The sequence below is a fragment of the Grampus griseus genome, assembly GCF_964374135.1.
Source record: "Grampus griseus genome assembly, chromosome: 15".
NCBI lineage: Eukaryota > Metazoa > Chordata > Mammalia > Artiodactyla > Delphinidae > Grampus > Grampus griseus.
In genome coordinates this window covers 40,786,759-40,803,899 of record NC_139009.1, presented here as the reverse complement: position 1 = coordinate 40,803,899, position 17,141 = coordinate 40,786,759, and the positions used below count along the sequence as shown (strand labels likewise).

The following is a 17,141-nucleotide window of genomic DNA, read 5'->3' as shown; positions in this document are numbered from 1 at the left end:
TGTGACATCTTTACCTGGTTTTGGTATCAGGGTGATGGTGGCCTCATAGAATGAGTTTGTGAGTGTTCCTCCCTCTGCTGTATTTTGGAAGAGTTTGAGGAGAATAGGTGTTAGCTCTTCTCTAAATGTTTGATAGAATTTTCCTCTGAAGCCATCTGGTCTTGGGCTTTTGTTTGTTGTAAGATTTTTAATCACAGTTTCAATTTCAGTTCTTGTGATTGGTCTGTTTATATTTTCTGTTTCTTCCTGGTTCAGTCTCAGAAGGTTGTGGAAATCAGAATCTTTTTTTTTTTTTTTTCCCAACATCATTTTAGTGAGAATCAAGGGCATTGTTGAATGTAGTTGTAGTTCATTCATCTTCATTGCTATAGAGTATTCCATTGTATAAATATACCATTGTTTATCCATTCTACCACTGATAGATATTTGGGTTGTTTTCTATTTTGGACTATTAAAAATAATACCACTATGGAAAAAAAAGAAAAAAATATGCTGGGCACTTACCATATGCCAGGAATTAGTCTGAGGTGTTACTGTGCATGTTTCATTTAATCCTGACAGTGTTAATATCCCCAAGGATATGAAACCCAAGGGTTAGAATAAATAGCACAATAGTCAATGTCATGTAACTAGAAAAGGATACAGTTGGAATTTGAACCCTGGTCTGTCTGAGTCTAGAGCTTACATTCTTAATTACTTAGCTATTCTGCTGCAGTAAGTACATCATGTTCTTTGTTCAGAATGATGCATGTTAAATGAAGTAGATTTTGACACTTCAGTCATCTGATCTACTACATTTTATCGTGGGAGTATTCTCATATTGTTAAGGTCACCAAAATAGAGTATATTGTAATTTTCTATCTCGATGGAAGGAGGGCTTTAAGAACATAGATTTTTAGAGTTTGATGCAAAATGATTTTTTTTTTTAAAGCCAAGATGCTTACAGAGGTAGGTTAAGAGAGCTGTGTTGGGAGTTGGACATCTAATTCTCTCGCTTACTACAGAATTGTGCTGATGCGTACAATACAATGCTCTATTGTGCATACAACGAAAAAAGAAGAGAGATTGATTTTCAGATATATCTGAAGAAAAAGGACACTAGGAATAATTGCATTATTTGGCACATGGTGTTATGCTTGTTTTTGCTTGGTTTTGGCAAAACCTGAAGAATAAAGTCATTGTTAGGCAGACAGAGTAGGTACTGGCATGCTAGTTGCCAAGTCTTAACACTTATTGGAAAGGTTGAAATAGAGGTGAAATCAAATCTCGAATAACAGTATTTGTATTGTGGCATTTATCTTACTGAAAATATAAACCTCTAAATTATTATCCTCAGCAACAGGAAACTTGCATAGTTCCACAAGTTTGGGAAGTGTACCCTAAACTAAATGTTAATCAACATATATTAAATGTTCTGTCATTTCACATTTACATGTTATTTTTTTTTAATTTTTTTAAAAGCATTGTGAGGTGAAAGGACGGTATATGATCATGAGGTGCAAATGTCACTTTATGGTTATGAGACATTCGAATATGATAACAGTCGGCCTTGATAAATTCAGACTGACATACCCAATTAAGTTTTTCTTGACTGGCTTTTTATGATAACAGAGACATTTATGTAATAAAAAAAAAATACAGGAGTTGAATCTGGATACTGGATTTCCTATCAGCTCTTCCAAGTTTGCAACTTTAGTTAACACGTTAATCCTTCTGACTAAATTTCCTGAAATGTGATGTGGGAGTAATGCTTGCCCTACTTTCCATACAGAAGGAAATGTTAAAAATTATCATGTAATGTATGATATTGTTGCCTTACAACAACTACCTTACTCTGGTGATTCTGGAAAACATCTGAGTTCTTAGATTTGTTTTATATTGTTAAGTAACATCTCTACTTGAATATTTTTCTTAATTCACATGAAATATATAGTCATTAGAGGACAAAGTTAATTAAAAGGAGAAAGATAAAATCAATCAAATACTAACACTCAGAGGTCACCACCACAACCTCCTTTTAAAGAAATCTTTACTTTTATATGTTCTTGTCCTATTTTTTATCAATGTAGGCTTTTCTGAAACATTCTATACTTAATTATTTGCAAAAATTACCAAGAGGAAGATTTACCAAATAGTGCTTGCTTGTTAATATTGTGGTGAACAAGCTTCTGATATTGTAGAACATAAATGGTTGTAGAAGGCTCTGGCATTTCTGATACACAAATATGTATATTCTGAATTTTCTTTGCTTGCACACTGATTAGTACCTTTCAAAAATAACTTACCTATTCTCTCATGAGAGAGAGAAACTGCTTTCATGCATTAGTATTCAAGAAAATGACTAACCTCTCTACCACTGCATTTTTCACAAGATTCTGTTTTATCACTTTTATATCAATATTATCTTGACATGTTTCTTGGGTCAGGTCTACAAACCAAGGCCTATTTAACCAGTCAGGCACATTAAGCATATTGCAGAGTTCTTTGGAGTTTCTCAAGGGCCTATGGAAATGTCTCAGACAGAATAAAAAAAAATTATTGGCCCCAAAATATAGAAAGAGAAAAAATTATATCATCAGCTATTTAACTAAATGTACATGAATGTGACATTGCCAACATCATTTACTTGGTAAATTTGGTTCATAGAAATTTAATGTGTAGGTATCTTGAAAACATACTGCTGTACACTCAACTTTTACCTATAACCCTTACTCTTGGTAGAAGCTATATTTCTGTACACACAAGATGCTTTGTGGCCTAAATTTTAAAAATTTAGTTTTATTGCTTTCCTTACCATGTTGGTACATAGTAGGTACACAATAAATATGTATTGGCATCCTTTGTTATTGGAAGGCTACACTCCTATGAATTGTACCTTAAGGTCTGTTCCTGAGATAAATATTTCTCTGGTCCCCTTTTATGGAGGAAGATTCATTCTCCTTTATATGTATCTTTGCATGTCTCTTCCAAATATTCTTACTCAAAGAATTAATCTTATTGCATTAAATGAGGTAGATGCCAGTGGTGCAATGAAATAGGACTTTAACACATTGAATGCTTAGGAAATTTGTTTGAAACAAAACTCTTTTTAGAGCAAGATAGATAATTTACTGACATCACCATCATAAAGTAAAATTTGAACATTTACCAAATGAGGCTATGATGTTATTCTTATTGCCGTAAGACTAGCATTTGCTTTGGGAAAAAAATGGGTCTTTTTATGGAGCTGGATAGTTTGACAACTAGTAGATGTTGCCTGTTAAATACGACCTGACTTCTATAGATGGGATCTATTATCTGTATTTTCTTGACATGACTGTTGGGTCTTATGGCTGTTCATCCATTAGTTATGATCTGTCATATGTGAATGGGCCCTGTCCCCATAAAAGTTGATTCATAGCATACTTCTTGCACTTTCCTTCCCTGTGCTGTATGACCCTGTCACATCTACATGCAGCTCTTGTTTCAAAAACAAGTTGATATATGTTTCTGCTCCTTTTGAAGCATCCAAAGTCAATGTTTCCTACTAAACATTTTTTTTGTGTGTGTGTGGGGGGGTACGCGGCCCTCTCACTGTTGTGGCCTCTCCCGTTGCGGAGCACAGTCTCCAGATGTGCAGACTCGGCGGCCATGGCTCACGGGCCCAGCCGCTCCGCGGCATGTGGGATCTTCCCAGACCGGGTCACGAACCTGTGTCCCCTGCATCGGCAGGCGGACTCTCAACCACTGTGCCACCACGGAAGCCCTAAACTATTTTTTTAAACTGGAAGAAAGAAAGAAAGCCCCATTACATTGCATGCTTCTCCAACTCAGTGGAAAAAGCAGTAATCTCCTGTTTGTTCTGAAACACCTGCTGGTTGATTTAATGAGTGTATTAAAAATGGAGCTGCCTTGATATTTCTTTTTTAAAAAAACTCTGTTCTCTTTCTTGAGCATGTTTGATTAAAATCTTCTATTTGCTTATTTGCTTCGCCATAGGTTTTTGTTTTTGTTCTTGTTATTTTATTTTATTTATTTATGACTCCCATGGTGTAAATTTAATACTTTACTGATATGTCAGCATAAAAAACATAGGAAAGTGTGCCCTTGATGTATTTGGACTAATTGGTTTTGTTTTTTGTTTTCCAGCTGGGACAACGTATATCTTTAGCAAAGGTGGTGGACAAATCACGTATAAGTGGCCTCCTAATGACCGGCCAAGTACACGAGCAGACAGACTGGCCATAGGGTTTAGCACTGTTCAGAAAGAAGCTGTATTGGTGCGAGTGGACAGTTCTTCTGGCCTGGGAGACTACCTAGAGCTGCATATAGTAAGTACTTCTAAAATAAGATTCAGCTTTTAGCTTTTACTGTTAGCTTTTTGTAAATAATGTATAATTCTGCTTTTTGAATGTTTCCCCCAGCAAAAAATATACAGAAAATATAAATATACTCTAGTGGTAATAAGACCTTATAGCTATTACTGTTTTAAAAATGTTCTTGAAAATAGATTTGTTTTCTTTTTAAGTGTGAATTCCTCTCAATTCTCTGTTCACAAACAATTATTCTTGGTGTGTTTTTAGTGACTTTAGGCAGTCTTGCCAAATTAATAAAAAACATTGTGGTCCAGTAGATACTATTCCATCTGGCTGGAAGCAGTAGGTTGTAGTAGCAGATCTGACAGCAGATCTGGATCCAGTGTCCTTATTTCTTTTCTCACCTGAGAAAAGAATTGTCTAAAGTCACATGTGATGGACAGGAGAAAAGGAATCTTTAAAGGTATTTGGGGATATGAAAGAAAGAGACAAAAAGATTACTTCTGTGCCATCTTATACTCATTTTGATACATACACGTCAAGAAAATACAATGGACTCTTGCCATTTATATCCTGGGACCATGCCTTTTTCTCTAAGTTCTGAGCCTCCCATAAGAATTTAGTTAGCTTTTAGTGAATGTCAAATAATAATTCATGAATGAAAAGCTTTCTTTACCTTTTAAAGTTGTCATAACTGACTATAGCTTGCGGACTCTTCCTTATATCTCTGCTTTCAAAGAGTTACTAATTTGGGTGGTTGCAATTCTTTAACTTCTCATTTACTCACAATATTTGCAAAGAATCATACAGTCTTTCATTGTCAAGAGATATTAATATTTTATTGATATATCAAAATAACAACCATAGGAAAGTGTCATATATTCAAAAAACTCTAAAGGGTTCTTATCATCATAGTTCTTGGTCTAAACTCTATCTTCTGGAAGGTCCAGAAGCATATCAACCTCTTTATCTGCCTTTCTATTCTTGAGGTATAGTTTATCTCTTCTGCCTTATGTGATCGTATAAGTTTGTTTTGTTTTGCTTTTGTTTATCCTTGCAAGTTCTCCTTTTACCTGCACCCATGCCTCAGAAGATCTTTGATTAGGTCAACATGTTCTTCCCTGTTAGAAACTGGCCTTCAGGCTGTCATTGTAAAATGATTAGGAAAACTACCAAACACCAAAATATATTATCACAAACTTGCAGGGTCTTAATTCTCAAAGTTTTATTCATTTATTTTCTTACTCTTAGTTTTCTGTTAGGTTTCTAGAATTTCCAATAAACTCAGTAAGGTTACAACTGACCACAAGAGCTGAATTCATTGCTAATCTTGGAAAACAAAAACAAAAACATATGGTCACCTTATCTTTGATAAAGGAGGCAGGAATGTACAGTGGAGAAAGGACAGCCTCTTCAATAAGTGGTGCTGGGAAAACTGGACAGGTACACGTAAAAGTATGAGATTAGATCACTCCCTAACACCATACACAAAAATATGCTCAAAATGGATTAAAGACCGAAACGTAAGGCCAGACACTATCAAACTCTTAGAGGAAAACATAGGCAGGACACTCTATGACATAAATCACAGCAAGATCCTTTCTGACCCACCTCCTAGAGAAATGGAAATAAAAAAATAAACAAATGGGACCTAATGAAACTTCAAAGCTTTTGCACAGCAAAGGAAACCGTAAAGAAGACCAAAAGACAACCCTCAGAATGGGAGAAAATATTTGCAAATGAAGCAACTGACAAAGGATTAATCTCCAAAATTTATAAGCAGCTTATGCAGCTGAATAACAAAAAAAACAAACAACCCAATCCAAAAATGGGCAGAAGACCTAAATAGACATTTCTCCAAAGAAGATATACAGACTGCCAACAAACACATGAAAGGATGCTCAACATCATTAATCATTAGAGAAATGCAAATCAAAACTACAATGAGATATCATCTCACACTGGTCAGAATGGCCATCATCAAAAAATCTAGAAACAATAAATGCTGGAGAGGGTGTGGAGAAAAGGGAACCCTGTTGCACTGTTGGTGGGAATGTAAATTGGTACAGCCACTATGGAGAACAGTATGGAGGTTCCTTAAAAAACTACAAATAGAACTACCATATGACCCAGCAATCCCACTACTGGGCATATACCCTGAGAAAACCATAATTCAAAAAGAGTCATGTACCAAAATGTTCATTGCAGCTCTATTTACAATAGCCCGGAGATGGAAACAACCTAAGTGTCCATCATCAGATGAATGGATAAAGAAGATGTGACACATATATACAATGGAATATTACTCAGCCATAAAAAGAAACAAAATTGAGCTATTTGTAATGAGGTGGGTAGACCTAGAGTCTGTCATACAGAGTGAAGTAAGTCAGAAAGAGAAAGACAAATACCGTATGCTAACAGATATATATGGAATTTAAGAAAAAAAAATGTCATGAAGAACCTAGGGGTAAGACAGGAATAAAGACACAGACCTACTAGAGAATGGACTTGAGGATATGGGGAGGGGGAAGGGTAAGCTGTGACAAAGCGAGAGAGAGTCATGGACATATATACACTACCAAACGTAAGGTAGATAGCTAGTTGGAAGCAGCCGCATAGCACAGGGATATCGGCTCGGTGCTTTGTGACCACATGGAGGGGTGGGATAGGGAGGGTGGGAGGGAGGGAGACACAAGAAGGAAGAGATATGGGAACATATGTATATGTATAACTGATTCACTTTGTTATGGGGCAGAAACTAACACACCATTGTAAAGCAATTATACTCCAATAAAAAAAAAAAAAAAAAAAACACCTCAGCACAACCATTACTGAACCATCATAAATTTTCAATTCAAAATGCAGTTTTAAAAATGGGAAACATTGAAAAGTAATTTTAGCTGCCTTTTGGCAAATATCGAACCATCACAATTGAAGGCATCTGGATTTTTATGGCATCATAAATAAGTGATCAGCTGAGATAACTAATGCAGTAAGGAATGTTGCTGTTTAGAGTAATCTCAACTTTCCAAATGTATTTGCTCCATTCTGATTTAAGAGCCTTGGTACTTCAAAAAATAAATAAATAAGAAAACAAGAGCTTTTCCTCCTGAAAGACATTACTTATTGATCCATAACCAATTACACATTTACTCTGAGAAAAGGTTCTATAATGATCACTTGCAAATCATAAGGGGCCATGTTATTGAATTACTCAAACCACTGTTTGTTTTATGGTCAAAGTGTTTTGGTCTACAGGAATGGGTATTTCCTTCCAATTCTGATCAACTGTGCCTTAGAGTCCTTGTATGTTTAAAGGAACTTGTCCCTAAAAACCCAGCCCAGTACCTTCCAAAGCTTCTTTACTGGCCAGAGATTTCTGATAGATGTCCTGTGAGGCCCTCCTTCTTTCTGATTCTCCTCTCTTGGTCTTGGCTGGCCATTCACTTTGGATTCAGTTTTTGTTTCTAACACCCTTCCTCTTGGATTGGCTGACTTCAAACTCTTAATCATAGCCTGTTCCCTTGACTAGGAAATTGAAGATGGGTGTTGGTTCCCTGGGCTTACCAAACACCATTTGTAGTCAGCCCTACTAACTCCTATATCAACTACTAGGACCCAAATCTGGCCAACTAAAACTTTCCATTTCCCCCCTTTTTCTCTCATTGCCCACAAGCAGTGATCAGCCATTACTGACTCAGCAAGTTGCTTACATGAAGGTAAGCCACTTTTTTCCATGTTTCCACATTGCAAACAAAAGTAAGCCAGTGGTTTTCTTTTTACTTCTAAAGTTGACCTTTAACTCTTCCCATAATATTGGGTACATGGAAGAGGAAGAGGAGGAGTTAGATATTAAAAAAGGGAAGAGAGAGAGCTTGACAAAGAGAGAGAGAGAGGGAGAGAGAAAGGGATGGAGGGAGGGAATAAGGAAGTAAAGGGACGGAAAATGAAGTGGGTGGGAACCCAAGCTGATACCGTGGCTAAAGTGGCAGAAGTATTCTTAATAATGATTCTTAGATTTGGGACTGTTCAAAGTCTATTTTATCAAATGGTTTACATACCTTTGAGTAGATCCTGATTTTCCCCAAATCATTTCTTCTGCTTCTTTCAGAATTGGAAATATAAGAAGAAAACAACAATTGTAGAAAGATTAATACTACTGTCTGATTTTAGTTTTTAAATATAACTGACTTAAAAATTAACCTGATGATATCAGAGATATGTTTAATCTGTAAAAGTTAGAAATTTTGGTTATCAAACTTCCAAGAAAATTTCTATAAACCTTCAAGGTCAGCCAAGTATAAACTATGCTCTGATCTTATTTAAAAGCTATATTTATATCCTTAATTAATGGAATTAACCAATAAGCTGGAAAGTCAGTTGCACACATTAAAAGGTGCTTCAGTCTTGCTGAATTGTGTAATGCCACTTTAGTTTGATAACTTTTAAAATCTGATTGGCATATAATTTCAGTGAGGATGTGAATATTTGACATTATTATCCTATTTTTTCAAATGATCATGTTTGATTTTACTTAAAAATATAATCGTATTTAAATTTTGATTAACTATACTCTTAAAAATATAATAACTTGGAATAAATGATTTTTTACTTAAGTGGCCTCATCTTTACAGATGGATTTTTTGCCATTTTAGTATTAATGCTACCACTATTAACCTCAAAGCCATATGATATTCCTATTGAAATGTACAGGGTTTTAGAAGGGGCTGAAGGGAAGATTAAGACCTGAAGTGAGGGGTAATTAATTAACACAGTGCCTAGAATACAAGTGCTCAGAAATGTTTTCTGAAATAATAAAAGAATTCAGGAATTATATATTGAAAATATTGTGGCTTGGGTTGAGTATAGACTCTCAGATTTTCAGTAGTCAAAGTGAAGTCATAAGTGCAGTTTAGTTTCTACATAACTGTGAAGAAAGGCATCCAACTTCTTGTTTACGATATAGAAAAAGTGTAGCACTCTATACGTACTGGCTGTATTATTGAAAAGTTACGTATTTTTATTGATGTTGTTTTCTGAATCTTTAGCTAAGAATTGATTATGGTAGTTGGTTGTTTAAAGAAAGTCTATGGTGAGAACTTTTGCTGGATGAGTGATTATCTCTCCTTAGTAATTGCTTCATTTATTGTAACTCACTTTTATCTTGAATTGTACTCTAGTCATTTCAGACCTGTCCATGTTTTCAAATAGTGGTAAACTTTCTGATGGCATAGAACAAAATTTATAATAATGATGACTAATGAGAAAAATAATATAATGTAGAAATGTGGCTTTTCATCATTTATGTCAGTACATGCTAGGAGCCTGTCCAGAAATATTTTCTGAGCAACTAATATGGCCCAAGCCTATGTTCAAGTTTCCGTGGATACAAAAATAAATGAGCTCACCACTTAGTACTTATCTCAATAAATATTAGTTAGATAAATGAATGAAAAAGCCAGCTGGGACCCTGGTTACCAGGTAGCTTAGATTATTTATAGTGAACATACTTTGTCCCAACTTCACTAGTGTTTCTTGGTTATTTCTCCATCTTGGTTATTTCTCCGTTTCTTCCCTTTGCAGTTTTAACTTTCTTATCTGCATAGTATTTGTAAGAATGTGGATGATAGGTTTTTATGATAGAGGTTTTTAAGATAGAGAATTTAAAAAGGGCTTCCCTGGTGGCACAGTGGTTAAGAATCCACCTGCCAATGCAGGGGACATGGGTTCAAGCCATGGTCCTGGAAGATCCCACATGCTGCGGAGCAACTAAGCCCATGCACAATAGCTACTGAGCCTGTGCTCTAGAGCCCATGAGCCACAACTACTGAAGCCCGCGCACCTAGAGCCCGTGCTCCACAACAAGAAAGGCCACTGCGGTGAGAAGCCCATGCCCCACAACGAAGAGTAGCACCCACTCGCCTCAACTAGAGAAAGCCCGCGTGCAGCAACGAAGACCCAACACCGCCAAAAAAAAAAAAAAAGAATATAAAAAAGAGACTTGTGAACTGTAAAGTGTTCTATTATACACATTTGAATTAGTAACGATTATTTAATCAATATTGAATAAAATAATCTCTTAGAGGCAATAAGCAAAAAAATTAAATTCAAGTTTTTCATAATTTATGAGATACATCTAGAAATTTTACCAGTGTCGTCACTCTAGAGGAAACATCATCTCATAAATCAGTCTGGTAACGTTAATTGGAGATTACTTAACTCTTCTGACTTAGAAGAAAGCACTGCAAATGTGTGCTCACTCACTGCCATGAATATTAACGTGTGCATTGGTTCTGACCAGAGGAAATGGGTGGAGCATGGAGGAGAGGATGAGTGGAGAGCGTTCTTTGAAACTCTTTCATCTTCAGAGCATGAAAGAGCATTGCAAATTCGATTAGTGAATTGTTGTATATATTTGCCCTAAGTGTTTCTTCTTTGTAATTTCCTGGGCCGGAAGCCTTATTTTTGAAACCAAACTCTTAATTGATTTTGATTTAGAAATACACCTTTTGATCAGCGATTTTAGTGTAGACTAGAAGCATAGTGTATTTATAGTAAATATAACATGTCTTAAAATAGCTTATCGGTATTTTTGACATGTCAAATCTTTCTCATCATCTTATCTTATGCTTTATGAAGATTAAGTTTAAAAAATCTTTTAGAAGTCAATACTTATATATTGGTGCATGTCTATATCAACAAGATAAAACCCAATTATTCCCTCACAAGTTTTTCTAGAATTTCAACTGCTTCATCTGAAACATTCACCTATTCACAGATTCGCCTATTTTAAGAATTTCACTTTGCCATGTAATATTTAAATTAAAGCCTGTAAATCATACACAGTAGATATTTTATTTGGTTTTGTTTTCCTGGTTCTTATGTGAGTTAGAGAACATCTGGCCTATTTGACTAGAATTTTAAAAGAAAGACTAAAATAACGTCTTTTTACCATGTGTCGTAAAATTTTTGCTCAAGCTTCTAAGGTATGAAAGATGAATGTTATCTTTGAAGAAAATGGGAGAAATGATGGTCATATTTCAGTATGCTTAAGTGCTGTCCAGATATCTTGAAACAGTCCTATTTTGGGATGGATGGGGTCAAGTGAATTAAAATAAATTCCTCCCTTCATCCTTTCCCCTTAGAAGTTAATTCAGTATCTCATTTTCTAATGAAAATTAGTATCTCATTTTCTAAGCTGGTTGTCACCTTTGAGCATAAGTAAGTCTCTCTGAATTTGGTTTTAGATTTCTAGGATTATTTCCTCCTCTGAAATTCTACTGCTGTGAAATTTAATAAAGAGAACCAAAACAGCTGTTTCTACCTGCACCTCCTTATTTCATGTACTTATGACTTAGATGCTTAAACAGCTGCCACACCTTCTCAGTTATCTTCCTGTCTCTATTCTGAAAGCTTTCCAATCCATTTTATGTACTTATGTCAGGTTAGTTTGCTAAAATGCTTCTTTGATTATTCCTCTATTATTCCTCTGTTAAAACACACTGATAGTACCAAATAGTCTAACCTAAGTAGTGTGTGTTTGCTTTAGACTATGTTTTGTCAGTTTTGTTTAGGTAATTCATTAAAGAGGACTGAGAAATTTTATTTCAATTCTGAATGTTAATGGTCAGATACAAAATATTGCCTTCTCATTTGTGAAATTATATTGTGTTAACAGATAATATAGATAATAACAGATAATATAGATAATAACAGATAATATAGATAATAACAGATAATATAGAAGTAATACAATAAAACCAAAAAAAATTAAAAAAGAAAAAAACCACACTGACGCTTCCCAAGTACGTACAGGTAAAGGCACATTCTGTGACTAACAGTTAATGTCCTGAACATTCTAATCTTAATTTCCCTTTTCAGTCCATATTTCCACAATTCTATTCTTATCTTTCCATGCCAGTGCAATTTATTAGTCCACTTTTTTAAAAAAGTGAACTTCTTATTGTCATTTCTCTGTTTCTGAATCTGTGCAGAAGGTTTCTTATTCTCTCTCACTCTCTAGATTCTGCTCAGTCATCATCTTCTCTATTCAAATGTTGGGTGTTTTCAGGGTTGGGCCTGGGATCTTGTAGCGCTCTGAGCTAGGAGAAAGAAGTCTAGAGCTCAGGAATCTCTTTGGAAAAGCTACTAAAACAATGGCCAGGGCATTATCTAGGTAGAGAACATCTTGGACATAGATTCTCCTCCCATCTATGATCACTGCTCTTCTTGACCTACCATTTTGTGTTGGAACCCAAGCTATATTAACAGAATGGTTTCAAATCCATTCTAAGTTAGCCAGTGATGAGTTGCCCTTTTCTTATGACAAGATGCCAAAACAAGAAAATTGGTGAATCCCTTCTGGCTACTGAGCACACCTCCATTTCTTCTGTAGCTACTATTTTTCAAAAACATACCTTCAAGAAACATTCCTTTGGCCCATTCAACACATCATTATTGATCACCTATAATGCAGTTTGTAATGTATTAGCTACCTATTTCTGTGTAACAAATTTCCCCACAATTTAGCAACTTAAAACAGCCAACATTTATTATCTTATATAGGCTCAGAATCCAGGAGCAGCTGAGCTAGGGTATTAAGAGATTCCCAGGAGCAGACATGGTTAAGCTCTCCCATGCTCAGAATATATCTGATATCTGATACGTTCATTCTTATGATCAAGACGTCTACATGTCTTGGGAAGAAATGATGAGCAGCAATGAAAGCATACACTGGCTTTAAGGTTAAGGATGCTGGCTTTTGCAGAAGTCTAAACACAGTATAGATGGATGGAAAAAGAGTAATGACATTGCTTGAGGGTTAAGAACTAGTTTGGGGAATGCATACTGAATAAGGAGTCATTTTTACACTCCTTTTATTGCACCAGAAAAACCCCACTGAAAGCCATAAACAAAATGCTTGAGAGTAGTAGTTAAAAAATGCAAACAGCATAGAGAATATGTCAGTCAAAGACCAGGAAACGAGATGGAAGTGACACTGTGGCATTGCAGTCCTATGAAAGCTGGTGTTGCACCACTTCAGACACAGGCAGTTCGTTTCAACAAAAGGAAGGAAATGACCTAGGTGAATATACTCAGGGACACTCAAGTTAACCCTAGGCATAAATAAGCCACATGTTAAATCAGGAGCAAAGAACTAGAGATGATTTTTACTGCGCCTGAGAAAATTCTTCTGAAGAAAACAAGAATTTTCAGAGCTGTGAAATGCACAGGTGTTATTTTTAGGAGGTTACTTTAGGAGGTAGTGCGCTAGACCTGGGGACGCTTAGGTCACAAGACAGGAAACTGTTTAACCTCTCTGTCAACAAAGCACAGCCCTGGAAGAACCTACTTCTCAGGTTTCTGAGGAGACACTTTCATGGTGGTGTTCACCTATCAAGAGAAACACTTCCTCCTGAAACTACCCCTTAGGGCCTTGCTGCCCAACAAAGAGTGGAAATACAAGACTGACAGGCCAAGAAACTCTGTGGTGAAAGATCAAAATTTAATTGATTATTCAGGCTTTTTGGTCTATGAAAAAAAAGTTAATATTCCTGAAATTCTGTTCTGCATTTTAGCCAGCAAATGCAGACTGCTTACTCCCAGACACACTCCCTGACTTCCCCTCTCATCACCGACCAGCATTGCCAAGGGCATCTCCACCTGGATGTCTCACAGGCAAAACTGAATTCGTTGTCTTCCAACTACCTGCCCATCTATACAATTACAGATGAAAACTTGGACATCTTTCCCATGCTTGCGTTTATGAAGTAATTTGTTTCTCACTAAATTCCAGAAATGTCTTTCAATCAGTACTGCCCAATAGAAATATAATGTGAGCCATGTATGTAACTTTAAGTTCTCTAGTAGTCACATTAAAAAGGAAAAAAAAACCTCAGATGAAACTAACTTTTAGTATATTTTATGTAACTCACTATATCCAAAGTATTATGTTAACATATAATCAATATACATTTTACTATGTTTTGTATTATTATTTCATGCTAAATTTTGATATCTAATGTGTGTTTTACACTTATAGTGCCTCTCAATTCAGAATCTAAATTTGCATCAGAAATACTGTATATTTCATAAAATTTCCCACTGGAAGCATAGATTCACATAGCTGAATTATCGTAAACATACTTAAAAGTTTTCCATAATTGAATCAACTATCAGTTTTAAATTTATATCTAAGTTAATTACAATTAAATACATTTTGAAATTCAGCTCTTCATTTCCATTAGCCACATTTCAAGTGCTTAACAGAGCTTTAGAATTTATCTGCTTTAGACGGCTTCCCTGGTGGCGCAGTGGTTGGGGGTCTGCCTGCCGATGCAGGGGACACGGGTTCGTGCCCCGGTCCGGGAGGATCCCACATGCCGCGGAGCGGCTGGGCCCGTGAGCCATGGCCACTGAGCCTGCGCGTCCGGAGCCTGTGCTCCGCAAGGGGAGAGGCCACAACAGTGAGAGGCCCGTGTACCGCAAAAAGAGGAAAAAAAACAAAAACAAAACACATAGAATTTATCTGCTTTCTTTGACTCCCATTATTCTTGCCTTAAGTGAATGTCCTTTTCTTGAACTGTTGCACAGACTTCAAACTGTGATCTCTCTGCTCACAAGGTTCTTCTCCTTTCTCATTCAACCCTGCACTGCCACCAGAACGATTGTTGTAAAGTAAAAACTTGGTTATTTCAACCTCTGGTTCTAAATGTTTCATGGCAGTGGGTCTCTCAACCTCTTTTAGTTCAGGACATATCTGACTGATAATATTCAGCCAGCTCTATCAGTAATTGTGCTCACTTAGAGGCAGAAGAAACTCCTAAGTGAACAAAAGCAGGGAGAGTGCGGCACAGAGCCTGAGACTCAACCCATCACTCCTCCCCTTCCCTCTCTGCTCTGCAGGACTGTGTCTCAACTCCTCACTTGCCCCCAAGGCCGTTCAGGGATGGGCATGAACTCCCCATTCAGACTATCAATTTGAAGTCCCTCCATAATATTCATTAGCTATTTTTTCCCAAAGTTTATTTACAGTATGGGGAGAAACTGACTTTCCGTTTTTCAAAATTGTATGCATAGACACTTAGTAATTTACTTCTCCTGGACAAAGCAAAGTTAATTGTCTGGAAAAGAATTGGTCCCAAAACCCTGTATCACTTTCTCGTAGTCCTTGTATTTTCTTCTGTTTTTGGTGGCAGTTCTGTGAACCAGGCAAAATTTGGGGTTCAGATTAAAGTGTTTAAGTTACGATGGCAGATCCTTTGTTTAAGATGAAAAATGTGATGCTGAGCCGCAGTGTCAGGGCGGCGACTTCCATCTATTTTGTGCACCTTTGTATTCCCAGAGTGCAGCTAGAGCCTGGAATTTAGCAAATGAGCAATAAATATTTGTTGAAATAATCTTTTGGTTCTAGAAGCTCTGCCAATTTAAACTGCCTGTGTGCATTCTGAAAATGTTCAGGGGCAATAAATAGCTCAGTGCTGCTCCGATCAAGGGCATGGTCTCCTTTAGGAGAAGTTGGGTTTATATTTAACTTGTTAAGTGTGAGTTAGAGATGCAAATCTGAGCTAACTGCTAGCTTGTCTCAAATTCATTATGTTGCCTCTTTATAGTTTGGTATCTCGAGGCAAGATTCTGGTGCACCATGCCTTCATTCTGTTGGAGAACCACTAGCCCACAGTGCAAATAGTTCAAAAGCCAAAAACTCCTTAGCTGGACCTGCAATGAATGCAAAATCTGGGCTTCTTTTCCGGCTCTATCTCCCGCTGTTCCCCACTCCAACTCAGACATAATCTCATTTTAATATACGTATTTAACAAACCTTTTTTTTTAACATCTTTATTGGAGTATAATTGCTTTACAATGGTGTGTTAGTTTCTGCTGTATAACAAAGTGAATCAGCTATACATATACATATATCTCCGTATCTCCTCCCTCTTGCGTCTCCCTCCCACCCTCCCTATCCCACCCCTCTAGGTGGTCACAAAGCACTGAGCTGATCTCCCTGTGCTATGTGGCTGCTTCCCACTATCTATTTTACATTTGGTAGTATATGTATGTCCATGGCACTCTCTCACTTCGTCCCAGCTTCCCCTTCCCCGTGTCCTCAAGTCCATTCTCTATGTCTGTGTCTTTATTCCTGTCCTGCCCCAAGGTTCTTCAGAACCAATTTTTTTTTTTTTAGATTCCATATATATGTGTTAGCATGCAGTATTTGTTTTTCTCTTTCTGACTTACTTCACTCTGTATGATAGACTTTTTTAAAGCACTTTTCAAGGCACTTGCAATACAGTCGACTGAGGCGTGGCTTTTGACCTCAAGTATCTTAGAATTTAATGGATAACTTTTATTCTTATGACATATTAGTCACAGAATGTAGGCATAGGCTGATATTCCAAACCTTCCTGCTGTAGAAACACAAAGGTTTTAAGTGTGACATTTATAAAAGCAACCAATAATCACATGACTGTTCTAATTTTACATTTGTTATCCATTTAATACTCATAAAAACCCTACAGTAAAAAATATTATCCTTATTTAGTTAATGAGGAAAGGAGGCACAGGTCACACAGCTAGTAAGCAAAACCAGGATTTGAACTCAGGCAGTCTGACTCCTAAGTCGATGAGCTTAACCTCTGGGCCTTTTGTGTGTGGTGCAGGTAAAGGTATAGGGGGCAATCCCTCTTCCGGTTACACCCCACAACTCTGCCTGTGGTCTGTTTAACGCAGCTCTGAAAAGTCAAACAGCCTCAGCTTTTAGCATAGCATACACCCCTTGAATTACTGAACTTTCCAGACATCAGCTATGTAAACTATTTTCTCTAGTTAAATAAGCACATAGAAAGT

At 36.6% G+C, this 17,141-nt stretch overlaps 1 protein-coding gene across 37 annotated transcripts in view; it reads left to right on the top strand.

Annotated features, from left to right (window-relative positions):
* The window catches only part of NRXN1 (neurexin 1), a gene marked incomplete at its 5' end in the record, with an annotated part of 1,123,860 nt that overhangs the window by 798,528 nt on the left and 308,191 nt on the right, over positions 1-17,141 (top strand). For all 37 annotated transcript variants that reach the window (XM_082672696.1, XM_082672716.1, XM_082672704.1 and 34 more), the window contains one exon: positions 4,129-4,310. In XM_082672696.1, the coding sequence (XP_082528822.1) occupies positions 4,129-4,310 (182 nt within the window). The remainder of the gene's footprint in view (positions 1-4,128; positions 4,311-17,141) is intronic.